A 26,713-nucleotide genomic window follows, 5' to 3' on the forward strand; every position below is an offset into this window, starting at 1 on the left:
TGCCTTTAGAGATTTATCTGTTGTAAAAAATTCTACTGCCTCCTGTTGTCAGTTTCTCTGCATATAGGATCTACTCACTTCCATTCCCACCATCAGTGCCACATCCTCTCCTGATTTTATTGTTACCCACTCTTTAGTTTGACTCTAGAACCCAGCCAGGGTTCTCTGACTCTGGGACCCACATAAGAGGGTACATGCTCACTGAGATGCTCAGTTAATAGCCTATCTCCAAAAGCCCTCTTCTGGTTTAAAAGAATGTAAACTGTAAGGACATCTACATCCTCGAGTTTTTAGGATCCTCAAAATTTTCTCAATGAGAAAACCAGTGTGAACTGCTTAAAATGCTCCACTAAGGTACTAACCCAGGACTTTCTGCGTGTAAAGCAGACATGCTAACTGCTACGCTATGGAACCACGTCCAGTAAGTGCTGTTTAATGGCAAGCATGTTTCTTCCAATTACCTTCACATCACCATATCTACCAAACTACCTGTATCCACTCCAGTCTCCAGGTCCTCCCTTGTTACCACGGATGACGTGTTCCAGCCTTACTCTAAGGACAACCCCCTCACTTATGCCCTGGATCCATCTCCTCTCTCATTTTCAAGGACTCAGCTTTCGGTGATACCTTCTTTCTTGCAGAGTCAATTTATCCCTCTCAACTAGAGGACTAAACAGTTGTGCAAATATTCTCTAGTATGTCCCATCTTTAAAAAGTTATCCATTATTCACATATGATAAAGATGGAATTTAAAATCTATAGGGAAAAACAAAGATTATTGAACAAACTGTTGTAACATTTGGGTAGCCTTGAGAAAAAAATAAAGTCAGATCCATATTTCAGGCTTTACAATAAATGGATAGCATATTTAAACATGAAAAATAAAACCATAAAGTATCCCCCAAAATGGAAGAATTTAAATAAATTATCATAATGGAGAAGCCCTTTCTAACACAAAATCATAAAAGAAAAAAAGAGTGAGAAATTAACACAGAAATAAAACATTTTGGGCAAAGCAAAAAGCACCCTGCTATTACTCAAATGGCCTTATTCTGCTCAGAACACTGGTATTCTCTGAGGTTGGCAGGAAAGATACTCTCTGGCCCAACTCCAAACCCTACTGCTTCTCAAAAACACTTGCCCAACTGCTTATGAATGAAATTCTTCCTATGGCAATTCATGCTTCTCCTTTCAATCCAATACAAAATCCCTCTGGGAGGTGTCATTTATAAAGCTGGTTTTCCTTTGTTATACTAAGAGGCAGGAGAAGACTGTGCTATAGGCTCAATGAAGAGATACTGGCAATACAATCAGGTAGGAGAAGTCCAGAAAGGGTTGGCCAGGTTACAAAGCTCCCAAAGTCTACAGCTTACAATCATGAAACCCTGTGACTTTTACTAAAATCTCTTCAATGCATTCTCTACTCTCCATTCTCTGCCAAAAAAAACTGAACTGAATCAGATCAGTTCAGGCCACCACCATCTTATGCCAGCCTCTGGTTTCGCCCCTGTGACACCCCGAATGTCTCCCTGCAGAGTGATCCCTTTAAAAGTGAATCTGAGCAAGTCACCTCACCCATCCCTGAAGGGTTTAAATGCTTTCAAAAGTCCCTCATTGACTTTCAGATAAATTTAAAACTTCTTGGCAAACAAATAGAATCCTTTAAGGTCAGGCTCACCTCTTCCTCTCATCTCTCCCCAATCAAACCCTAAAGTAACCTGAACATCTGCAGTTCCCATAACAATGATCATTTCTCTCTTATTTCTGTGGCCAGGTAACTCCTGGTTATTCATGGTGCAGCTGCCATGTCATCTACTCAGGGAAGGCTTTTCCACACTAAGTGCTATTAATAAAGTCCTCAGTGCTCACCCTACTTTAGCAGTTTCACACCATGTTCTAAATGACCATTCCCCTGATAGTTCTCTAGTCTTCTATTCTTATTCTCGCCCCAAGACTTGAGGTTAGGAATTCTTCTAGTACGTTTCAGTTCAGCACCTAGCACAATGGCAGGCATGTAATAAGTGTTCAATAAATATTTGTTGAATGGATGAAGGAATAAATAAATTGATTGTTAAGGATTAAACCTATTTGTAGTTCCCCATTGTTTTAATAATTAAGATTTTTGCATAATAAATATAATACAATTAAAAATTTTATATTTACAAACAACAAATTGAAGGAAATATTTGTATATATCAAATACGATTTAAAGAGTTCATTTAAATTCTATAGGAACATTGCTGAGGCTCTAAAAGATAAACCATTCCCATCAAAAGGAAATAATCCTGAAAGGCTTGAATCCTTTTAGTCTAATCTAATGCTAGCTGACACAGAATCTAATGCAGTATCATATCTATCTTTTAACCATAGGTTCGATCTCTTCCTGAAATCAAAGATAATATGCCTGAAGTGTATAGGGGAAGGAGAAAGAAAGGATTAGGGATAAGAAAAGCACAGGCCAGATCACAGAGGGCTCTTAAGTCATCCTCAGGAATTTGGAACAGGAATCACAGGGAGGGAGAAAAAATGAAACTCGAAAAATGACATCATCATTTGGCAGCTATTTTAGAAAAAATGATTCTGTCAAGAATATGGAGGATATATTAGAGTATGGAAAAAATAAAGGCAAGCAGACCACTTAGAATACTCCAGCAGTAATCCAGATTTTAAGTACTTACGTGTGCCAAGACAAGAAAAGGATAAATTGTCTTTGAGTTTTCTAGTTTAAGAACTTAGGAGTACAGAGAAGCTACTGGCCAAGGCAGGAGAGGTAGGATTGCCTAGTGATGACTTGGTTACTGGAGTTTGCCTTTGCTTCCAGATGTCACTTTTGAGCTGTGGGACTTTGGGAGAAGTTCCTTAATTTCTCTATGCCTCAACTTCATAATTTATAGAGTGGAAATAATAGTAATATCTCTCTCTACAGTTGTCCCAAGGATTAGTTAAGTAAATGCGCGTACAAGCACTGAAATAGTGCCTGGAACTTTGTAAGCTTTCTAAAGCATTGGATGTTATTATTATTATTACTATATAACAGAAAAGAAGAAACTGGAGAAGGAGATGAATTCTGTTTAAGAACATTTTCGGTTTCAAATATTTGTCTTGGAGACCTCCAAGAAAGATGTCCCAGGAGCTGTTTGATACCTGGGCCAGCTCAGGAGAGAGATGTGGAGAAGAGATATCGATTTGGGAGTTCTCAGCCAGTGGTCAGTGTCCCCTGCTACTCTAGAGGTCCAGTGGTGAGTGAGTGGCGGTTGAAGACATGAGGGATGGGAATTACTGAGGAAATACCACAGAATCTATTGTTTGGCAATGGGAGTGGAGTCCTGCAGAGGACCTGGGACTGAAGTCTCTAGAATTGAGGTAAAAAAAGTCAAGTGTATAGAGTGTTGTCCAGAGTCCATTCACTTGGAGCTTGAATCTGCCTAGAGTGATGGTGCCGTGAAATAGAAAACCTAAAGCTAAGTGCTAAACCACCAATGACTTAAACAATGAAAAGGGAGAAAATACCTAAGGGTTTTTCTCCACCTAATGAAGAACAAGAAGTGACAGTGGAGAACCAGATTCCATTCTTGAACCAGACCCTTCAGTTAGCACATTCTTTACACAGTTTCCAGTACAATTGATTGGGTAATATTCTCATTCTGAGAATTTTCTGATTACCTTCTTAATTGTCTATTTACATCTTTTTAATTGCCTATTTACAAACCACTTTCGGAGATACAGGGATACTCAAGCTTAACGAATATTGACAAATAAATATCTTGTGTATATCTAATAATATGTGATCCTGTCCTAGAACTACCAACTTGTTTTTAATTGACTGATATTTAAAATTCCTAAATTTATTTCCGGATACAAAAAAAGGAGAATTTTGAGACAGTCCCTAAGAATACAATTCGTTTTCAGACTTTCTAAAATACATTCCACACTCCCTTTCTCCTCCGCCCTTCTTTCTTCAAATCTCGTTTCTTCAGCTGAAAATATCGCGAGAGATCGAGTTCTCATGAATTCTCCCAGAAATCCCCGCTCTTCCTCTTCCCCTAAGCGGCCTCAGGTGAGTGACTGTTTTTGGTGTCTCTCTACGAGTGTGGAATCCTCTGGTTATCGTCGCCATCCTGGCCTCGGGGGCACCGATTTCAGGGTCTTCGGGAGGAGAACTCTTGCCGTTACTGATTCCTCGCTGAAGGCAGTGTCCTTCTATGCAAGGGGACGTTAGGAGCACCCGATTTGGCGCCCTGGGGCCTTGCAGCCTTTGCCGCCCGAAGAGGGGCGCGATGAGCGGGAATGGGGGCTTCAGGGGAAGAGGCAGCCAGTGGTCAGTGTCCCCTGCTACTCTAGAGGTCCAGTGGTGAGTGGTGGCCAAACACGCGATGCGTTTGTGGCCTCAAGGAAAGTTTTGGGGGAGTAACGTTGGGTCGAGGCATTATTCATTGAAGATGAATGTTTCAAACTTGCTAGCGTTTAACGGTTAAAGCCCTAAAGTGTGTGAAGTTGTGTGAGTAAAGGGGTTTCTATAGACAGAAAAAGTGGGTCATGTCATTTTACGCCTGAAGGATTCAGAGTAGCATTAAAACAGGCTCATGGCTTCCAAAAAGCTGATGAGATTCGTGGCACCACTCTGGTGTCTGCACTGCTGTAGTCGCTGGTAGATGCAAAGAGAAAGCAGTGGATGGGGAAAAGAATAGCTGCGATGATGGCATTTCTTAGGACACCTTTGGATCAGTCATGAAAACAACTACTGTCTGAGCAGCTGTTGATAGCAATTAATACAGATTTAGACCGTATAAGTTAACTGTAAGTATGTATTGACAGAATGCCTGCCCCTTTCCAGGTGACCTCCGAAAATGGTTCGCTACTCACTTGACCCAGAAAACCCCACTAAATGTAAGTGAACAAGAGATACATATTCTTTGGGCATAGGAGAAAAATAAGATAACTCAAAATTAATCAACACGTCCTCTATTTTTTAGCATGCAAATCAAGAGGTTCAAATCTTCGTGTTCACTTTAAGGTATGTGAATTGTAGTTACGCTTTTAGAGTCATTTTGCATATTCCTTTTTTTTTTTAAATCATTTTAAAGGTAGCTACATTAATGTGTTTCATAGGACACTTTTGGAGTTACTGTGAAAATTAATTCTGACCAGCCACCTTCTAGATATTAATCAGTATAAAATGAGTGTTTTGATTTAGGATATGTGGAATTGGATAAAAAACTACTAAAGAACTAGAGAACCTAGTGTACAGATCAAGCTGTAGGACAGGTAATTGTAGTTATAAGGTGATGGAATTAAAACATTACAGTGAATGAACAGGTTTAGAATTAATTTTTTCTATTTTCAAACCAAACCTCCCTGGCTCTTAATCACAGATTTTTTTTTTCTCACTATTATACCTCATCTCCAAAGAATGGAAAGGTTTTAGCTGTTGATATAGATATTGACATTTTGAGAATTTAATGTTCGCTTTTAAAAATTGTGACCCTTTAACATAGTTAACTCCCAGTTTATATTATTTATACTTAGAATACTCGTGAAACTGCCCAGGCCATCAAGGGTATGCATATTCGAAAAGCCACCAAGTATCTGAAGGATGTCACTTTACAGAAGCAATGTGTACCATTCCGTCGTTACAATGGTGGAGTTGGTAGGTGTGCCCAGGTGAGAATTAATAGTTGCTATTTGAAAAAAATTGTAAAGGAAAGTGGATGGGCTAAAATTGGCTAAGATGTTTCTGGTTGCTGTGATGACAATCTTAGGACACCTTTGGATTAACCATGAAAAAAATGATGTTCTGAGCAACCTCGATGTTGAGTAAAATAAATTCATCTTGATTATAACATTTGATTTAAATCAGGGAAAATGACTAATAGCTTCTCTTTTGTTTTCTTTCAGGCCAAACAGTGGGGCTGGACACAGGGTCGATGGCCTAAAAAGAGTGCTGAATTCTTGCTGCACATGCTTAAAAATGCAGAGAGTAATGCTGAACTTAAGGTACCCAAAGCACGAACATCTTTTTATATCTACATCTTGGATAGTTCAATTAATGTTGCTGTTGTCCGAATTTATACAAACAATAAAACTATTGCAAAGTATAGTTACCCAAATGATTGCCCTTGTAAGGGTTAATGTAGTTTGTTGCTTACATGATAAATTTTACTTAGAAGTTAAATCGTTGATGTAGTCAACAAAACACAGGTATATATGTTTGGGGGATTATCCATTGCCCTTTCACATTTGGAAAGCTTGCCCAGAACTAAAATTAATGTAGATCTATGACCCTTCTTGCTGCGAAGTCATGCCGACAAATTTTGTTTTATTGTCATTTATTGTCAGTAAATATTGACACTAGTAGATTCTGGAACTTCACTCCTCGTAATGACCTTTAATGTGCACTTAGCACCGAGTTTTGGTAATTATTTATATTTAAGAAAGGACATTTAGAATAAAGGTGAAAACAACTGCTTCAACAAATGCTATTCTTAAGGATTGTTTTCCACAAATGATTTTATTAAGGCAGGGACTTAATTTTCTAGTAATGGTGTTAAAATAAAGATGTTACCTGATAATGTTACCCTCCCTTCTTCCCAGGGTTTAGATGTAGATTCTCTGGTCATTGAGCATATCCAGGTGAACAAAGCTCCCAAGATGCGGCGCAGAACTTACAGAGCTCATGGGCGGATTAACCCCTATATGAGCTCTCCTTGCCACATTGAGATGATCCTTACTGAAAAAGAACAGATTGTTCCTAAACCAGAAGAAGAGGTTGCACAGAAGAAAAAGGTAGATTACTTAGTCTTTGCCCGGTTTCATCGGTATAAGATTTGTGGTTGCCGTGATGACTAACTTAGGACACCTTTGGAACAACCGTGAAAGGAAACTATTCTGAGCAACCAGCAATCTCATATTCTGGCTTTCATGGGTCTCATTTGTTTCCTGACTAATAATGAATAGTAACTTTGTACATCAGAACTTTGATTTTCTATGATGGCCCCACCTAGATATCTATAACCACTTTCACATGCAGTGTGTCCAAAAACGCCCCCTCAAATCTAATAAGCCTATTTTCAGTAAATGATCATATTCATTTTTTTCTTTATTAAGATGTAATCGTCAATACATCACTAAGTTTAAGGTGTACAGCATGATGGTTTAATTCGCATATATTGTGGTATGATTACTACAATAGGTTCTCATATAGTTTTTTTAAAAAGAAAAAGTTCTCTATGAGAACTCTTATGATTTACTCTTAACCTTCCTGCGCAGTGTTAGCTATATATATACTCATGTTCGCATTCAGTTCTTGAAGCCAGGAAGCTGAGAGTAATTCTAGTCTCCCTTCACACCTGATGGATTTCACTTATGTTGATATTGTCACTTAAATATCCTCAGTCCTTGCTGCCACGTAATTCTTACCAGCTTGTCTGCCTGCCTCCAGGTTTCATCTTAAACTCTCTTCCCCTGCTTCCTCTTAATTTCCTCCCATCTGTCCCTCCCTCCATACCACATCTCAGTGTCAAAGGACTATCCTTTTATGTTGAAGTTTCTGATTCTTATATTGAACTACCTTATTCCTTGAAGATGTAGTTTGGGTTTCTTCAGGAAACGTAATACTTTTATTTTTTTCTTTCCCAGATATCCCAGAAGAAACTGAAGAAACAAAAACTTATGGCCCGGGAGTAAATTTAGCATCAAATAAATGCTAGTAAAAGTAAAAGCAGAATGTCGATTGTCTTTATTAGTAAATATACTTCAGGTCTCCGTGCAAGATGGATAAAACGTGTTTTCTTCTGATTAGAAATAGAAACATTCTGCTTGCCTTGTGTCATTAATTTTGGTTTGTAAACTTGCTGTTTTGAATGTCTTCGTTTTTTTAGCCTATTATGGAGTTAGAACATAGGGAAACTCTGAAACTTTCCAGCTACTTTATTAAGATTTAACATACATACAGTGCAATTCGCCACAATTCAGTGGCTTCTAGTATATTCAGTTATGCATCAGTCACCACAATTTTAGAATATTTCCCTTATCTCAAAGAACAATGGCAGTGGTCAGCTGTCACTCCTGTCTTGCCCTAGGGACCCAACCTCTTAACCTATTACTGTATATAGATAGGCTTATTCTGGAAATTTCAGAATGAAATAACAATTAGTGGCCCATTGTCTTTGAGTTAGTGTTTTCAGGGTTCATTATATAGCGTGTATCTACTTTGTTAATGAGTAATTTGAATATACTATTTAATCAGTTGGACGTTTGGGGCACTTTAAAAAAGCTAATGCAAATAGTGCGTCCATGAACCTTTGTGTATGTTTTCGCGTGGACACGTTCTCATTTCTTGGGTATTTGTCAAGAATGGAATTGCTGGATAATCTTGGTAACTGCCAGACATTTCTAAAGTGATTATGCCATTTACAGCCCCACTGGCAGTGTGTAGGGGTTCCGGTCAAACCTTAAAGTAGACAATTTACCCCGCCCTTGAATTTAAGACCCTTTTAACTAGGAGAGTGAATGGCTTACGCACAGCTGCATTCGAAAATGGCCTCGCTCTTTCGTGCGAGTGGAGTAACTTTCTCTATTGGGATGAACCACCGGAACGCGCGTAATTCTTCCCTAGGTCAATATTTGAGTTTTGCGGGACAGGAAAGCCCAGCGTTTCCGCGTCTCCAGCCGCCTTGAAGTTTTCAAGGCCGCGCCCAGTATCCGCCCCGGCGTCACTGTTACGTCCCGCTTGTGCGACGTCAGGCTGACGCAGGCACGTCTTTGTCGGCCCCTTCTGCGGTGTCCATTGGCTCGGCTGGGGCGCATCCCTCCCTCCGGAAGTGCGGACATTTCTTTTTGGGCTTGGTGGTCTCGGGTGAGTAGGGTCGAGTCGGTTCGGACTTTCGGCGTGGGGTTCGGGTCGGGCATGGGCTGTGGTCTCGGCGCTGTCGGGCTGCTCCACAGGTTCCGGCCGGGTCGCGCTGGCCCAGCCCAGCCCCGTAGCGTCTCTGCTGCTCTGGGCCCCTCGCGGCCCTCTTGCGCTCTCACAGTATACCCCACTTGGACCTCCAACGTGGGCCCTGCCTCCTTTCTTCCCTTGCCCTTCGTCTCTCCTGTCTGCGTCCACCCATCCTTCTGCCTCCGTTACGCCTCTTCCTGTGTATCTGTTTATTCTCATTTTTAGCCTGAATTTGTCGGTTTCTTCGTCCTTGTTTTCACCATTCGCCCTTATTCTCTCCTGTCTTTTCATTCGTCTGCGATTCAACCTGTCCCGCTGTCTCTTGGCTCCAGTGAAATGTGCGGAACTGGGTTATTAAAGGGAGGTGGCATTTCCCTCCCCCGCCCCCACCTGCCGGATTTCTAATACAGGCTCAACCTTTTCTTCTATTGGACTAAGTCGAATAAAAGAAAATTCCTCTGCAACAGTTTTAATCCATTTTGCTCGCTTTGTTGTAATATTTGAGAATTAGCTTGGAGAGAGTAAAATAATTTTAGCAATGTATCATTGCCACCATCTGGACCTTTCTAAGCCACAGTTGCCACAAGTATGAAGTAAAATAACTCACTGAAGAAGCATAATGAAGATTAAGGAGGAGATAAAATATTGTAATTTCATTCTAGAGAGAGCTAAAAAGTTTTATTAAAGCCATAATTATGACAAAAGTGATTAGTAATGTTCTTGAGAGTTTGTTTAAAACGATGCGTACGAACCTACTTAAAACATCAAGTACAAGTAGGTAAAAATCTATGATGGAGAGATTGCCAGTCATCAACCTAGCCTAGTACTCAGAGCATGGGCATTTATTTATTTGTTTTGAAAGGTTTAGTTGGTTTTGAAGGTTTGGTAGGAGAGGATTAACAAGATCATTGTGTTTTTTGAATGGGAAAGACAGGATTGTCGAGCTAGGAAACCAGATCTGGCAATTCTGGTCTTAGCCAGCTCTAGTTACTAAGTACCACTGTGTGAACTTTGGACAGGTCACAACTTTTGGATTTTTGTTGTTATAATAATAACACAGCAGGTATGTTCTTCAAAATTTCGAAACGAAATATTTTGGTAAATTCACTTTGGACAGGTCACAACTTTTGGATTTTTGTTGTTATAATAATAACACAGCAGGTATGTTCTTCAAAATTTCGAAACGAAATATTTTGGTAAATTCGTAAATTGTTATTTTAATGTGACTAGGGGGGCTTTTAAAAAAGAATTTAGTTATGAATTCTTTGTAAAGGAGCTGGTTGTTCATTGATGTACTTTTAGATTTTTATTTGTTTATAGCTCTTGTAGTTCATTTCAAAGCCATATTAAGATTCAATTGTCTATACTATTGTTCCTTTATATTGTGATAATTTTAAGTCATGATGTTGATTCATTTGCCAGTAAATAGTACCCATTTTACAATATTTTGAAAAGAAATTTTAACATCCTGAATTAATAGCCTTATGCACTGTTCTAAAGCTGCTTAGTATTTAAGTCCTACTCTAAAGGATTAAAAAATTCTTGTAAATTTAAGAAGTCTTTGGTTTGATAGTATATTGTGGAAGTAGTATTGGTTCTTTTTCAAAAAATTGCTGATCTTGAGAAATTGCATGGTGATTGCTAATCATCAAGGAAATTAGAAGTGTTAACTTTGGGAAATAAATGATTTACTTTTAACAATAATACTACTAAATAAAACGTTTTATTACTCGGTACACTTTAATTGCCTTTAAAAAGAAAAGGCAACTGTATCAAGGGAGAATTGTTTCCTAGGAAAGGCCAGCCAGTTTGCAGCCTAGAGATCTTCCAAAGTGATATCTTAGGGAATTCCATATTACAAGATTTGTCCTTAGCATCGTAGGTTTGGCTAATAAATATTGTCAGTCCCTAAAGATGATTAGGCCCTTAGACTCAAACTAACTGGAATATAAGTCATAATTACCAAGTTTCTTAATGTTGATGCCTACTTGAGATAGCAAGAGTACCCACCCTCACTGGGTTGAGGAGTAAGTGAGCTAAACGGTTGTCCCTCAGTATCCTCAGGGGTTGATTCCAGGACACGTCACTACCACATACTCCCGTACGAAAGTCTCCAGATGCTCAGGTCCTTTATATAAAATGGTGTGGTACTTAGATGTAGGCTACAGTATTCCTACACATAACTTCATTTGCGTGAATTCAGCGAAGTGCTCAGTGCATGGCAAATTCAAATTTTGTGTTTTGGAACGTTCTGGGATTTTTTTTCCCCCCAAATATTTTTGATTTGGTGTTGGTAGACTCCATAGATGCAAAACCTAGGGAGACGGAGGACCAACTGTATATGCCAAGTGTTTAACTGCCTAGCACCCAGCAAATGTTGGTGTCTTTCCTTTATCATCAAATTTATGATTGGGGGGCAGTGATTGGAGAGGTTTGTAGGCAGGAACCTCACTGTTGTTTTCATGCCAACCACCCTTTTACCTTGTAGATAGCATTTTTAGTAGACTTTTAGCTAATAGTATCACCTAAGTGGTTCCTTCAATGTAGAAATAATCCTTTCAAATATCTTAATCTAGGTAAATTCCTTCAGTCATTAATCTGTGATGAACTAATTTGTTTTTTCTTCCCATATATCAACAGTTCAGGAGCTCAACTCTGGGACAATGGTGTGCATTCCTTGTATCGTCATTCCAATTCTGCTCTGGGTCTACAAAAAGTTCCTTGAGCCATACATATACCCTCTGATTTCCCCCTTCATTAGTCGTATGTGGCCTAGAAAAGCTGTACAAGAATCCAATGATAAAAGCAAAGGCAAAGTAGGCTATCAGGTAAGAACATTAAAATGCCTTGACTAAGGGGGTGAGGGAAGTGGCTTTTGCATAAGCAAGTTCTTAGAACCAGAAGTTTTTTCATTAATGTGTCTTAATTTCTTCCTTTTTTAAAATAGGGGGTTTGGTTTTTTTTGTTTTTTTTTTTTAAGTAATTACTATTTGGTTTAAACCAAGGTTTTAAACTAGTTCTTTGATTAAGTATTTGCTCCTTGCCTTGTGGCCAAGATAATAACCAGTATTTCCTGTCTGGTAAGAGTATTAGCAAATAGCTAATGGATGAGAAGAGATGATATTAAATTGTCACTGATTGATAACTTTGGTGGGAGATTTACTCGGAAGGATCATAGAGGCTTTTTCTGAACAAAATTAGGTTATTTTTAAAAATGAATATTTAGACTACCTGTTGTCTTTATCATTGGTGCTTATTATGTTCAACTTTGATTGTGTTCAACTGCACTAAGCCATACTGCACATTTGTAGAAGCAGAGTTTTTTCATTCTGAAGTTTATAGTCTGTTTTTAAGGAGAATGTCTCTTATAATGAGTGTCTTTTTGTTGTAATGTCTAAAATGGTTTTTCATTTTAGGGTGCAGACATAAATGGATTACCAACAAAAGGACCAACAGAAATCTCTGATAAAAAGAAAGACTAAAGTGATTGTCTCAGAGGACCTCATTGTTTTCAAAATGGACCTGATAATCTGAAGCACCTTTTTTGTAATTGTCTCTGACCTTTTTCTCTTAGACCAGAATCTGGGACAGATAGTTTAGCTATTTACCTGATACTAATCAGGAAATACATGGTATTTATATTTAAAATGTATTTAGTTATATTTAATGATTTCATTCTTGAGTTCCTTTTTCATTAAAATAGCTTTCATTTCTATTATTGTAGTTTTAATAATATAAATGAGTATAAGGTTTGTGCCAGTAGACATTGTTACTAAATCTTTACCTAAACATCCTTGGGCCTCAGGCTTTTGTTCAGGGTCTTCGAATTTGAGCAGAGTACATTTTTACTGTGAAACAGTGCAGTGAGATGTGCAGTGAAATGAAAGGGAGTTTTTGGAGATGATAATGACTTGAAACAAAGTTATAATCACTGCCCAACACAGTGGAGCAACTTATCTGCAGTGTAGTAATAACTTTATTGATCTGAGGAAGACAGCAAGCAAGCCAGGCAAGTAGGGGAAATTCCTTTGAAAAAAGGAACACCTTTAACTAAATGTCTAATGTATATTATAAAATTATAAAATTCTAATCCTTGTTGTATCCCTTCTATTCCTATAAAATATATTAAATATTCAGTTTAGCTCATGGTTCTTTTTTTAAGTCAATATTTTTTAAAAGGGACATTTTTCACCACACTAGAAAACAGAATTGTAATAGTGTGTGATGGCATCTGGAAATTCTGAGACAACAATATTTTCTTTCTTTAAAGAGCAGATTATATCAGTCATTTATTGTAGCATAACAAGACACTCTAAAACTTCATGGTTTTCAATAACAGTGACATGTTTGAGCACTTTTTTGCTAGTGTTGGCCTCTACATGGTCTTTTATCCCTGGACTGATTCACTTTAGGGACTTTTAAATGTTCAGAGATGATGAGCCATATCTTTATAGCATATTTTTTTATTCTCTCTGAAGCAAGGAGAAGTTAGAAGGGACTTCCGCCTTTGGGTTCCCTTTGAAGTCCTGGGTCCTAACCAAGTTTCTTCAGCTGTGTGTCTGGTCAAGTCATTGATTCACCTGGACTTCAAAGGTTTGGACTTTTCTGCCCAACCCACCTGAGAGATAAGATAAATTCCCTTTAGTAGCTAAATTCAGTTGATTAGTTTAAGGTGTAAAAACCATATAAAAATAGCAGATGTTCATAGTAAAACAATGCAAGAAGCTAAAAGTTAATGTTCTTTCACTTCTCTTATTCCAGCTCTACCGATGTAATCACTATTAGTTTTTTTTTCCTGTATCGCCTTCTAGCAACTTTCTTAAAATTAATGTGTTCCATTAAATAAATCATTTTTTAAATCATAATATTGCAAGGTTTATAATGTCTCTACTTCCTTAGAGTTTACTCATTTACCTGTTGCTTTTGTCTTATGTTTTATCTATGTATTTTCTAAATAGTACATATATACTGCTATTTTTGGAGCTCTCAACTTTAGACGTTATTGACTTCCTGCTGTCGTTGAGATACAACTGTCTTACACTGTATTCCCTCTACTTCTGCCTCATAGCCTCCCTATATTTTTGTAATTTTTGGTTGTCATTAATCAGTGTTTATATCATTACAAGTGTGCCAGGTGTCTTCTACTTGCCCCTCCAGATCTCTGCTTCCTTCACCCTACTTTGCTGCCCAAGAAAGCTGTATGGACTACATCAACAGAATTCCCATGGCCTCTGGGTTCTGTTGGGTTTGGCCAGTGGGGATTTGCAGCAGGAGATGGGAAGAGGGATTGAGGTCAGAGTATTTATTCCCTTGACTCCTCCTTTCAAGACCTCTAGGCCAAATGTGTTCCTTAGCCAAAAGTCACTACACCTCAATGCGGCTAATGCCACATGACTCAGTTTCCACTGACGTCGTCTTCTCCTTTGCCTTTTGGGCCTAGGGGCAATAACAACTCTTACTACTGGCTCTAGGTCACTTTTGAGGGTGTCATCTGCTTTCTGGTACACTGACACAACGAGCATATAAATACTGCCCACTGTTCTGGCTGTCTAAGCAACTTTCTACCCAGGCTTAGCCACAGGGCTCAGGAAAAAGATGAAGAGACTATAAGATATGAGTGAGGTATTACTATCTCCATTTTACAGAGAAGAAAACTAGATTCAGAGAGGTTAAGCAGATGTCGTGGAATGCATGTTTGTGTTTCCCCAAAATAACTCTAACCCCACAGTGGGGTGCTATTAGGAGGTGATATCTTTTGGAGGTAATTAGGTTTAGATGAGGTCTTGATGGTAGAGCCTTCACGATGGGATTAGCATTGTTATGAGAAGTGGAAGACTAGAGCCTTTCTCTGCCATGTGAAGATACACTAAAAAAAATGCTATCTGCAAACCAGGAAGAGGGCCATAACCAGACATAAGATACACCAACACCTTGATCTTGGAGTTCCCAGCCTCCGGAACAGTGAAAAATGTCTGTTTAAGCCACCCAGTCTGTGATGTTTTCTTAGAGCAGATAACTAAGAACTAAGAATAGCTTTCCAAAACCATTCAGTTCATAAGGAACCAGAACTCAAACACAGGTCTGCCTCCAAAAGTCTCTTCTTTCGCAGGGAGGTGAGAAACCTGAGCCCTATTGTTGGAACAGGCTAGAAACAATAATCTGGGAATAGTCTTGATCCTTCCTGTGGAGTGGCCTTCTCTTGGTCATAGGTCTTTTTTTGGTCCTTTAAGTTCTAAAAAAGAGAGTCCCACTCTAGGTGAAGACTATTCACAGATGAAGTTTGTATTCTACTTGCAACACAGAAGGGCTGTACTCCAGACTTTGTAAACCAGTATAAAAAGTGAAAAAAGTAAATAAAACCTAGCAGGTTTTGAAGAACACCTGGTCTACCATTGGCTCCACTTCAAGCCCTCATCATCTACCTCCTATTATTAATGTTGCAGTTTTGTATACATCATGTGTTTGCAAGTCACCTTAGGAAGAAGGGTATAAACTAACATGAATAATTAGTCCCTGCTCTTTCCCTTTACTATATGATCATAACTGAACTGAACTTTCTGGAATACAGGTAAGCTCTTTTAGTAGCCTGCCCTACTTATGAGTTTACATTCATGGAATATGGATCTTTTTAATTTGAACCACACCCTACTTTTTTTTTCTTTAGTTTCCAGTCTGCAGCATTTAAAATTTAATTGCATTTACTTTTTGAATGTACTTTTTTTTTTGATATGTTTATTAGGTACAAAATTCATAAGGTACAAGAGTGCAGACAGATAAAGATTTCTCCCAGCCTGGTTCCCAGGCACCCAGTTCTCCTAGGAGGCAATCAAAGTTACCAGTTTCTTTATATTTTCAAAGTGATTCTCTGCATGCACAAGCAAATATACACATGTGTATGTGTTTTACTTTTTTTAAAGACAAAAGTAACATACACTGTGGGGTGTTCTTTTTTCAATTAAAGGTATATCTTTAAAAGAAAATACCTTGAAGATCAGTAGATATTAGGTTTTTTTCTCTTTCACTATTACAGAATTTCTATAGTTACATCTAATAACAGACCATCAAAATATATGAAGTAAAGGTTGCCAGAATTAAAGAGAGAAATAGTTCTACAATAAGAGTCAGAGACTTTAATACCCCACTTTCAGTAATGGATAGAACAACCAGACAAAAGTAAGGAAATAGAGGGCTTAAACAAAACAATAAACCAAGTAAATCTGACATGCACAATGCTATCCAACAACAGAATCCATATCCTTTTCAAGTGCATGTAGGACTCTACAATAGACCATACGTTAAACCACAAATTAAAATCTCAATAGATTTGATAGATATGTATCATACAAATTATCTTCTCTCACCACAATGGGAGGAAGTTAGAAATCAACAGGAGGAAAAAAGGAAAATTCACAAATTTGTGGAAATTAGTGTATCAAAGAAATCACAAGAGAAATTAGAAAATATCGAGACAAATTAAAAATGTAACATACAAAAACCATTGGGACACAGTGAAAGCAGTGCTAATGGGGGAAATTGTAGCTATAAATACATTAAAAAAAAGATCTTAACAGCTTTACAACTTAAGTAAATAGAAAAAGAATAAAACCCAAAGCTAGTGGAGGAAGGAAATAGCAAAGATTAGAGAGATATAAACAATATAGAGAATTAAAAAAATGGAATCACTGAAATCAAAAGGTGGCTTTTCAAAAAGATCAACAAAATTGACAAATCTATCTAGATTAAGACAATGTGAAGACTCAAATTACTAAAATTATGAATGAAAGGGGATAATACTATACATCTATATATACCCCAATTAAAGAAAATACTACAAAACTTCATTGTGCCTATGTGCATGCCCATCAGTACGGTATGAGTGCCTATTTCTCTACACCTTTGCCAAAAATATGTTACCAAATTTTTGATGTTTACCGATCTGATTTGAGATGATGTTACAATGTATCTTTAAATTTCTTTTGTTATAAGTTAGTTTGTGTGAGGTTTGGGAGCCATTAGCAGTTCCTTTTTGATTAACTATTCCTTACTTTGGCAGTGTCAGGAACCTAAATTTTGAACCTAAATGCAGACATAGTGACTTCTCTCTCTGAAATTTCATGCAGCTCTTTTTGGTTCACCATTGTAGTTAGCTGAAAGAATTAAATCCCGATTTTCCCATCCAGCAAATTGGCTCTCGTTACATTTTTGCCACTCTGTGGGTCTGGTCTCTAGCCACACTGCTTGCCCTTACAACTGGGATTTCCTGACTTCCACAGATAGCAGCTGACTCTTTTCGGCCCAAGTGTCTTAAAGTTCAATTCTATTGTACTTCTAATCTCTCCACCATCACTTCTCTTTTACCATGAAAATCAACTTCATAATTAAATTGTCATAAAATGACCATAAAAATCTGTTCTTAAAATTTGCTGTTATATGATGTTTATATTAGAAGGTAAATTCTTGGAGGTCTGAGTAACTAGTGTATAAATTTCAATAACTAAAGAAAAAAAACTTTTGTATTATATTTGGGTAAAATGGAGACAATAATACTTTATATACAAGGTTGTGAGAATTAGGTCATATCATATATGTATTTTGATATATTACATATACACATGTGTATATGTTTTAGTATTAACATGTTGATGAAAATTCTTGTCCTGCTAGTACCAGGTGATTAATTTTCACCATTTATTTCTTGGAAAGCTGTTCCCTTGGGGCAAGATATCAGGCTGCTTTGGCTATTCTTGTCTATCATAGCAATTTAACCCAACTTCTGATTGTATTGTGGAATGCATGTTTCCTCCACTAGACCTTAAGCTGTTTGAGGTCAGGCCCAGGTCTGAAGCACAGTGCACTCATGTAAATATTCACTGAACTAAGTAAATATTCACTGAACAAATGAATGAATGAGCCAAATGGATGTCCTCACTTTAGGTATCTCTCTGGAAAGTTGCTGAGTAATGAGGATGAAGAAGATCACACAGGACTGCATTTTGAGACACCATAATGTTTTCAGTGACTCACCTGACATTTCACTGCTTGATTGGCTTTCCTGTGTAACTCAACGTATTTCTGGATATACTTGATTTTCATAATAGTCTAACCCAAATGAGCTGGGAAGATTATAAATCTGCTGTTGCAAAAAGTAAAAATTGCACGCCTTCTAAGTGAAGTATACTTTTTTGGTGCATTTTCTGGTTTACAGTTACTTTCTAAGTAGCATGGATATCCTTAAGTCCCAGATTGGAAAATGTGTTGGGAAGACAGGTAGGCATTTGGAAGTTTTTAATTAAACTTTTTAATTAAACTTTTTATTTTTGAATGCATATTTTTTTCTAGCTGCTACAACAAATCACCACAAAGTTAGTGGCTAAAAACAGCACAGATGTATTTTTAGTTCTGTAAGTGAGAAGTCTGACATGGTCTCATTGAGCTAATATCAGAGTATCTGATAAGATTGTATTCTCATCTGGAGGCTCTAAAGGATAATCTGTTTCTTTGCCTTTTCAAGCTTCTAGAGGCCATCACTCACATTTCCAGTCTCTTGCCATCTTCACAGACAGCAAAACCTATCCTCACATTGCATCACTTGATCTTCAAGGGAAAGAACATATTTATGACTCTCCTTACTTTCATGATTACATTGGATCTGCTCTGATAATTTAGGATAATCTTTTATAAGGTCATCTGGTTAGCAACCGTAATTTCATCTGCAATCTTAATTTCCCTTTGCCACGTAACCTAACATATGCATAGCTTTGGGGGATTAAGATGTGGACATTGCAGGGGGGTTATTATTTTGCCTACCACATGAAATAATTTTAGATTTCCAGAAGAGTAGTAAGGTACAGAGAGTTCCCATATATCCTTCACCCGGTTTCCCTTAATGTTAATATCCTATATAAAACCATAGCATATTTGTCAAAACTAGGAAATTAATATTGGTACAATAGCCTTAAACTTCATTTAGATTTCATCGGTTTTCCCACTAGTACCTTTTTTGGTTCTAGGATCCAATCTGGGATACTCCATTAACTTAGTGGGAGGGCTTTCATGACTTTCCTCTTGGCGTTTTTGCATTAAATAGATACTGAAGTAGTCAAGTCAGTCAAAGTTATGATGACACTTGTGCCAGCAGTATTAAAGATTGGTGACTGAGGATAATACTTGGCACATTAGATGTACAATAAATTGTTTTTGAAGGACTGCTACTCCAATGCATGCTTTATATATTGTGAAAACCATTACTAATCTTACTCTGACTTATGATGTTAAACTTTACTGACAGGATTGCATCAAAGTAGAATAAGTGGCTTCTTGCTCTATAAAGCCATTTCTGAAGAGATGCTCACAATTATTGCTAGGTCATTTTGAGGTAGGTAGACTGTGTAATTTTTGGTACAGGCAAAATTATAAAGTACTTTGATTTTGGTTTTGGTGCCTGATTCTCTTTTTGCTGTAATTTTAAAATAAAATTCTACACATAATTCCTATCCATTACAGAAGAATTAGAGAACACATGGGGAAACTAATTTTAATCATGCATGATCTCATTCCCCATAGTTAATAACTATCAATATTCTTTTAGCCCTATCCCCTTCCAAGTGTATATACATAGGTATTGTAAATATAATTCATTTATGAAAATTGGATAATACTATAAATACTGTTTCTCCTCGAAATATGAACATGTATCTTTAGCATACATTAAAATAGCCAGGACACCTCTTTTTAACTAGGTTTCTTCTAGTTATCTTGTGTTTTAGTATGTTTTCCTGTAACTTACTGGCAATATATGCTCAGGGAACTTATTGGCAATATAAACTGGAAACGTGTATCTAGGATCTGGATAGTGCTTTTCAGAGTACATTGGCACATATTGACTGTATAATGTAAATATCCCAGAGCGTTATTGGGAGAAATAAACAAGATAACAGTACATACATAGCACATATAAAACAGCTCATAATGTGAGTTGTTATTGTTATTGATATTGACAATAGTTCTGTATGAGAAATATCATCATCTTGTATATATTTTAGATGAGGAAACTGGCTAAGTGTTACAATAGTTCAAGGCCGTCAATCTAGTAACCCTCAACTCATTTGACTTCAAATGTCATATTTTTGGCACCGTGCGGGACCTTGCCCTTTCTGACAATATTGCAGACAGTTTTATACCTGTTAACTGCCTCCATCAAAAATTATTTTCTGAAAGTTAGCTCTCGATATAAGGCGTTGAAAAGAACAAAGGTAAAAGAAAAAAAGAAAAAGAAAAAATGATTTTCCTGTTTCCCAATTCTTCCGAGTCCTACAAGGAATTGCTTGACTTTGGGATTATTCGGTTGGAATGAACAGGGGCGTAAATAAAGTAAAGCCACCAGAATAAGCGGTGTAGGGGTAAGCAAGGACTTCAACACTGGGGCGGAGAGGGCTTAACTCCTTTTTGGTTTTGCTACGTGACTTTGCCGTTGCCCTGGAGGTGCCAAGTAGGTGCAGAAATGCCTAACGCCTGAAGGACTACATTTCCCAGGAGCCCGCGCGCTGCGTACCTCGTGACCTCTCGCTGGCGCGCGCCCTGCTGTTGAGTTCCCAGCTGCGTTCTCGGCCGCTTCCCTCTTCTCTCCCCGCCTCTGGGCCTCCGCACTGACGCGGCCCGGGCGGGAGCCAAGCGGGAGGCGAGCCGGAGTCGGAGCTGGAGCCGCAGAGACGCGGAAACATGGAGGCCTGATCCGGCATTCGCCACCTCGGCTGCGGCAGCGACCGCGGTTTCTCCTGTTCCCTCTCTGCCGCCCGCTCGTCCGTTGGTGAGCTGGAAGCAGATCTCCTGGCCGCCCGAGACAGGTGGGCTGGGGGATCCGCTAGGGCCCCAGCTCCTTGTCAGAGCAGTTAAGGGACTCCCTCCCTTCCCCTCCCCCGGTCAGCGCCGGGAGCTGAGGGGCAGCGCCACCAAGGAGGCGGAGAAGGGTCCCTTCCTGCCAGTGGGGGACGGGACCACCCTGGAAAGGCTGTGCCTGAGCTCTCCCCACCTTCAGGGTACTGTGGCACGCAGAGACGACGGGTAAGGGGGTGTGTTAATCAAGATAGTGAGAGGGTCCTCTGTCCGAGTCTGGTATCGGGAGTCGGAAGGATACCGACGAGCAAGTCGATGCTTTGGGGGATCGGGCGATGTTGGTCTGACAGATGGGTGTGTAATGGGTAAGAGTGAGCAGTAGTGAGTTTTGTTTTTTTTTACATATACATTTTCATTGAGATGTAATTCACCTACCATAAAATTCAGTTTTAAAAGTACAATTAAAGTAAAACTCAGTGGCTTTTCGCAGATTCACAGGGTTGTCCAACTATCAAATTCCACATTTTTGTCACCCAAAAAAGAAACCCATAGCAAACCCATAGCTATCCTATAGCAATCACTCCTTTTTCTCCCTCCCCCCCACCCCCCACGTCCCCTGGCAAGTAGCAATGGCGTTTTATATGAAGGGTGAAAGGAAGGTGGGTAGTTAGTCCAGGTGTTTGTGAACTAGGGGCAGTAGTGGGGATTGAGGGCCGTGGGGTGATAAAGCTGATAGGACGGATACCGGAAAGGGGTAGGAAAGTGATGGGATGAATGTAATAGAGCCAGCATAGGAGTACACGGGATACACTGACTAGGGCGGCAGTTAGAGTGAGATCCTTGAAAGGGAAAAGGGGAGGTTGGAGGGAGAGGTGTGTAGAGAGAAGGGGCGTGAAGGTGGTGGAGAGGAGTGTGGCCTTACAGAGGAACCAGGCGGTTGGGCTGATGAGTGCTCAAGAGAGGCACTGGAGGTGAATCTGTAGGAATAAGTTGCTGCTGAGCATGAAATTTATGTCTCTATAGATTTCTAGAATGGTTATTCTGCTTTGCAGTTTTTGCCTTATATGATCCTCTCAGACATTCAGGAGATAGACTGGGCAAATCTAAATATTTCCGTTCTGCAGATGAAAAACCAGTCTTTTAGAGGTTAGGTGACTCGCTAAAACTCATAAGGTTAGTAAACAGGGCAGAATGAGGTGGGGATTAAAGGAAAATTATTGATGAAACTATCATTTGCAGGTGGATTAAGTGGCAGAATTGAGTGGGACAATGTTACAGGAAAGAGATTCAACTATTAAATATATTAAGTCTGTATTATGATGGATAGGTCAAAGACTTTGTTTTTGTACCTTTTAAGTACAGAAAAGTTCAAACAGTGGAATAATATACCCCCATGTACCTATTACTTACCTCCAACAATTAGTAACTCTGGCTAATTTAGTTTTATCAATGCCCTTATCCATTTATATCCCTCCTTCCAATTATTTTAAAGCAGATCATAGGCATACCATTTCACTTGTAAATATTTGAGTATACTGTATATCTGTAGAAGATTGAGTCATTCTCTTTTCATTGACCTACAATACCATTATCACACCTAAATATTAATAGTAAGCTCTTAATAGCAATATCTAGGATTTATTTTTAAAAATGTATCCATTTCTACGGCCATGTCACCCTGAACGTGCCCGATCTCCTCTGATCTCGGAAGCTAAGCAGAGTAGGGCCTGGTTAGTACTTGGATAGGAGACCACCTAGGAAGACCAGGTGCTGTAGGTGTTTAAAAAATAAATAAAAATAAATAAAAATGTATCTGATACAAGGGGAATAAGGAGTACAAACACTTTGATTTTGACTCTGAAAAATACAGTATAATTTGTCCTAATTTTTCCAGTCAATCCTGCTATCCTGTTTTTTTAGTTAATATGGTTCACTCTACAAAAAGTTTGAATTATCACTGTGGCTGGCTTTTTAGTGGTTGGAGTTTTGTGAGGGCAGAGAAAAACAAGTGAAATATACTGCAACGTGCACAAATAACTATCATGGCTCATAATGCTGTAAATGTTTGGGCAATTTGATTATGCTTTTCTTCTCTAGGTCATTTCACATATTGTTAGAAGTTGTTTAGTGTATTAGTTTTCTATGGCTACTGTAACAATTACCACAAATTTAGTGGTTTTAAAAAACACAGATTTATTATTTTAAAATTCTGTATGTTAGAAGTCTGAAGTGGGTCTCACTGGGCTGAAGTCAGTGTGTCAGCAAGGCTGTCTTCCTTTCTGGAACATTTTGGGGGAGAATCTGTATCCTTGACTCTTCCAGCTTATTAAAGGCTGCCACTTTCCGCGGCTTGTGGCCCCCTTCCTCCTTTTCAAAGCCAACAACCTTGCGTCTCTTGTCTCTCTGACCACAGCTGTGTGATTAGATCAGGCCCACCTGGATATTTAGGATAATCTGCCCCATCTCAAGGTCCTTAATTTAGTCATATCTGCAAAATCCCTTTTACAGTGTAAGGTAACAGAATCACAGGTTCCATGGATTAGTATGTGGATATTTTGGGGGGCTGTTATTCTGCCAACCAGTGTGCTTTGGGATATTTTGCTGAGACTTAAGAAAATAAGTGATTTCCTTTGCTGCTATCAATGCAATGTAAGTGTCGTCTTTTACTTTGTAGATAATGGAAATGGTTAGTGCTGGAGAAAACTGTTCCATTTTCCTTTTTAGTGACTATAAACATATGAGAAGTACCTGTGACACTTGCAGGCTTTGGTAAAATGAGACCTTTAAAAGTGATTAAGTATAGAGGTGTCACAGCATGTAAAGTTTTTCTGTATTTTGTTTTGGTCTCTTTTTCATATTCATGTTTTTTAAAGTGTTCTGTACTTGTAATCAGAGTGTATATAATGCTCAACTGCCACTTGGAGCCATGAGACATCCTGGGGCAATGGTGGTTCCTGTGCCCAGAGTGATAGAGCAGGGCCTTTCTGTGACAGTGGGTGGTAGAGGCACCCCCAATTCATAGGAAGATTCTTAAAGTGAGAAAACTTTCAGGAAGATGAGCTACTGTATGACTTGGGCTTGAAGACACTTCTAGAGTTTTTCTTCTGTGACTGAGCTGGGCATGGTTGAGTGCTGTGGGCCTGAAAAGCACAGGGGCAAGATGGCTGTTACTTCTCTTCCTTTCCTAGGACCAGGAGAAGACTCTGCATCTTAGAGGTAGAAGGGACTTCAGGAAGTCCTCTAGTTTGGTCCTGCTTCCTGAGGGGGTTCCACTTCCTAGCTTAGCTCTTGAGGTCTTGATTGTCTCAGGGTGCGAAGGTTCTGGCTCTCATGGTGGTGTGTTTTAGTACTGCTAATCAGTAAGTGTAAGGGGAATTGTTAAGCTTAAAGGCAGGAGTAGGTATTTATTTTCCTTAGTAAGGTTCTTAGCAGAGCTTAATGCTTCAAACTTCTGCTTATAAATTGCTTGTAAACAGTTTGTAAGTTATTCTTATCTTACTTATTTTTAGGCAAAAAAAACCCTTAAACTGGTAGGGTTGACAACCTTACAAATACGTTGTATTACTAAAAGAGTTTATTTATTTATTTATTTTTCATTCCTTTTAGGAAGTTCGGTTAGTACTTTTTGATGTCTTATTTTTATTACATTACTTAGAAATGTAGACACCGTGGGTGGGGGTGTGTGTGGCTGAATGGCTGAAGGTAGTCAAAAGGTATAAACCTCCAGTTATAAAATAAATAGGTCCGGGGATGTGACGGTGACTACACTTAACACTATTATGTGATATATTTGAAAGTTGCTGAGAGTAGATCTTAAAAGTTCTTATCCCAAGGAAAAAAATGTAACTGTATGGTAATGAATGTTGACTTATTCCGGTGATCATTTCACAATGTTTACATATATTGAATCATTATGTTGTTCATCTGAAACTAATATGTTATATGTCAATTATATCTCAATTAAAAAAAAAACTGCAGACACCAAAAGTGACTGTAACTCTCCAATAAAGACATTGGAGGAATTAAAAAATCTTGTGTGTGTCATATGACTGATGATAATTTTCTTTTTAAGATTGAGTCAGTCACTGAATCTTGACAATTCTTCCTTCAAAATATCTTTTGCAACCTTCCACCTTCCTCTTAGAAGACTTTCAAGGTTCTATCAGTTAGGATTAGGTTTGCCTGTGAGTAACAGATGTGAAAACAATAGCTAAAACATGGTTTTTTCTTATGTGTAAGAAGACAGATGTAGACAGTTCAGGGCCGGTATGGTGGCTCACTGCCATTAGGGACCCAGCCTCTTTCCATTTCTTACTCTGTCGTCCCTAGGGTGTGGCCCTTGATTTCTGGGTCTAGAATGGTTGCTGACTTTCTAGCTAATATCCAAGCATTAGGATGGAGGATGGACAAAGAGGTGGCTGTGCTTTCTTAAGGAAGTTCCATGTAATTCAGTATTATCCAGAACTTAGTCATATGACCTTACTGTCTGCAAGAGAGGTTGAGAAATATCTCTTTTAGCTGGACAGGAATGTGCTGAGCCAAAAATTGGAGTTGTTACTATAAGGGAGGGAGGACTGGAGCCTGAGGTAGGCAATTGGCGTTTCTACCATACTTCATAATTAGTTTCTCTGTCTGTAGACTCCAGACTGTCCTACACATTTCCCACATTTCTAGGTTTGAATCCTAGTTGAGTTATTTATATGTTTTGGTGTGTTACTCAGCCTTTTTGAGCTTCAGTTTTCTCATTTGTAAAGTAGAACTAATATTTATATGCTTGTTAGAATTAAATGAAAAGAACTTTTTATGTATCTGGCAACATATACACTCTAAATACTAGTTGCTTTTCCTTCCCCTCCCTCAGGTGTCTGGATTTGGATATCTGAATGGATGTTGCAAAAGGAGGAATCGGAGATGGGTGAGGGTAGGATATAAAGTTCAGTATTGGGCATGTTGACACCCAAGGAATGATGTATGGTGGGCAGGCAGATAAATGGTCTGGTACCCACAAGACAGTTCTGGCCTAGACATAGATATTCTGAAATAATATATAGAGGAAGAGTTCAGTGATCTAGAAGACTTAGAGATGTATGCAATTTTACAGTTACAGTGGGCAGAAATATAAGACATGCCCTTTAATAAGTCTCCACGTAAAGCCTGAAGCAGCAGCTTGCTTTCTAGCCTTGTTTGCTTCCACTGATTCCCTCCCTACTCCAGCCATATTGAACTTCTTTCAGTTCCTTGAGTGGGCCCTGCCTGTTTTTGTCTTAACCCTAAGCCTTCACAAATGCTATTCTCTTTGCTTTGATAATTTTCTGAACCCCACATCCAACCAGGGCAGTCCTTCTTACTCTTCAGGTCTTAGCATTTTTGGCATGATTTCTGGGAAGCTGTCTCTGGGTCTTGAATGGTTGCCACGTTATAATTTCATGTTGACTTAACTGAATCTCTTACTTGACTATAATTCCACTCCACAATTTTTTTTAAATATAATTTTTAATTTTTTAAAAATTATAGTTGGAATACAATATTATATTAGTTTCAGGTATACAGCATAGTGATTAGAGATCTAATATCTCACAAAGTATCACCCCAATAAATCTAGTACCCCTCTGCCCCCATACATTTATTACAATATTATCGACTCTATTCCTTATGCTATACTTTGTAGCTCTATGATTGTTTTGTAACTATCCACTTGTACTTCTTAATCCCTTTCCCCTTTTTCACCGACTCCCCCAAACTCCCTTCCATCTGGTGACCCTCAAAATGTTTTCTGTATCTATGAGTTTTTTTGTTTGTTTGTTTATTTTGTTCTTTAGATTCAATATGTTCATGAAATCATATGGCATTTGTCTTTATCTGACTTACTCCACTTAGCACAATACCTTCTAGATCCATCATGTAATTTTCCATCCCTTTCCTTTTAGTTTGTGTGTGTCTTTT

General features: G+C 38.5%; 3 protein-coding genes, 3 non-coding genes and 1 pseudogene across 12 annotated transcripts in view; all 7 read left to right on the forward strand.

Annotated features, from left to right (window-relative positions):
- Positions 1 to 3,969: 3,969 nt before the first annotated feature.
- Positions 3,970 to 7,814, forward strand: RPL17 (ribosomal protein L17). 2 transcript variants are annotated; one of them, XM_039841949.1, is made up of 7 exons: positions 3,970 to 4,057; positions 4,835 to 4,887; positions 4,974 to 5,014; positions 5,527 to 5,661; positions 5,896 to 5,994; positions 6,592 to 6,783; positions 7,636 to 7,814. In XM_039841949.1, the coding sequence occupies exons 2-7, from the start codon at positions 4,848 to 4,850 to the stop codon at positions 7,681 to 7,683; spliced, it is 555 nt and encodes a 184-aa protein (XP_039697883.1). In that variant the 5' UTR covers positions 3,970 to 4,057; positions 4,835 to 4,847; the 3' UTR covers positions 7,684 to 7,814. The 2 variants fall into 2 exon arrangements, with proteins under 2 accessions (XP_039697883.1, XP_039697890.1); XM_039841956.1 differs by lacking the exon at positions 3,970 to 4,057 and adding an exon at positions 4,107 to 4,301.
- Positions 4,689 to 4,754, forward strand: LOC120591510 (small nucleolar RNA SNORD58). Its single transcript, XR_005649906.1, has one exon. It is a non-coding gene; the product is annotated as a small nucleolar RNA SNORD58 (small nucleolar RNA).
- LOC120591498 (small nucleolar RNA SNORD58) lies at positions 5,739 to 5,803 on the forward strand. The gene has a single exon (XR_005649903.1). It is a non-coding gene; the product is annotated as a small nucleolar RNA SNORD58 (small nucleolar RNA).
- LOC120591503 (small nucleolar RNA SNORD58) lies at positions 6,831 to 6,894 on the forward strand. Its single transcript, XR_005649905.1, has one exon. It is a non-coding gene; the product is annotated as a small nucleolar RNA SNORD58 (small nucleolar RNA).
- A 787-nt stretch (positions 7,815 to 8,601) lies between the features above and the next one.
- Positions 8,602 to 13,074, forward strand: CUNH18orf32 (chromosome unknown C18orf32 homolog). The gene is made up of 3 exons (XM_039841967.1): positions 8,602 to 8,854; positions 11,579 to 11,766; positions 12,355 to 13,074. Exons 2-3 carry the CDS (start codon positions 11,602 to 11,604, stop codon positions 12,418 to 12,420), a joined length of 231 nt encoding a protein of 76 aa, XP_039697901.1. The 5' UTR covers positions 8,602 to 8,854; positions 11,579 to 11,601; the 3' UTR covers positions 12,421 to 13,074.
- Positions 13,075 to 20,504: 7,430 nt separating this feature from the next.
- Positions 20,505 to 26,713, forward strand: part of DYM (dymeclin) — a 261,966-nt gene continuing 255,757 nt past the window's right edge. The window contains exon 1 of one of the 6 annotated variants that reach the window (XM_039841985.1): positions 20,505 to 20,781. The gene's annotated coding sequence lies outside the window, so the exon portion shown is untranslated. Of the gene's footprint in view, positions 20,999 to 26,713 lie in introns of all 6 variants that reach the window. The other 5 variants (XM_039841986.1, XM_039841987.1, XM_039841981.1 and 2 more) reach the window with 5 other exon arrangements.
- LOC120589550 (uncharacterized) lies at positions 22,431 to 22,549 on the forward strand (annotated as a pseudogene).

Source organism: Pteropus medius, unplaced genomic scaffold (assembly GCF_902729225.1).
Source record: "Pteropus medius unplaced genomic scaffold, Ma_sr-lr_union100, whole genome shotgun sequence".
Classification (NCBI taxonomy): Eukaryota; Metazoa; Chordata; class Mammalia; order Chiroptera; family Pteropodidae; genus Pteropus; species Pteropus medius.

Excerpts from the sequence above, each read along its gene's own strand:
- RPL17 (XM_039841949.1), top strand. The coding sequence starts at position 4,848 with ATGGTTCGCTACTCACTTGACCCAGAAAACCCCACTAAAT. Across the intron at positions 4,888-4,973 it reads CCCAGAAAACCCCACTAAAT|CATGCAAATCAAGAGGTTCA; the intron begins GTAAGTGAACAA and ends TCTATTTTTTAG. Across the intron at positions 5,662-5,895 it reads GAGTTGGTAGGTGTGCCCAG|GCCAAACAGTGGGGCTGGAC; the intron begins GTGAGAATTAAT and ends GTTTTCTTTCAG.
- CUNH18orf32 (XM_039841967.1), top strand. The coding sequence starts at position 11,602 with ATGGTGTGCATTCCTTGTATCGTCATTCCAATTCTGCTCTGGGTCTAC. Across the intron at positions 11,767-12,354 it reads AAGGCAAAGTAGGCTATCAG|GGTGCAGACATAAATGGATT; the intron begins GTAAGAACATTA and ends TTTTCATTTTAG.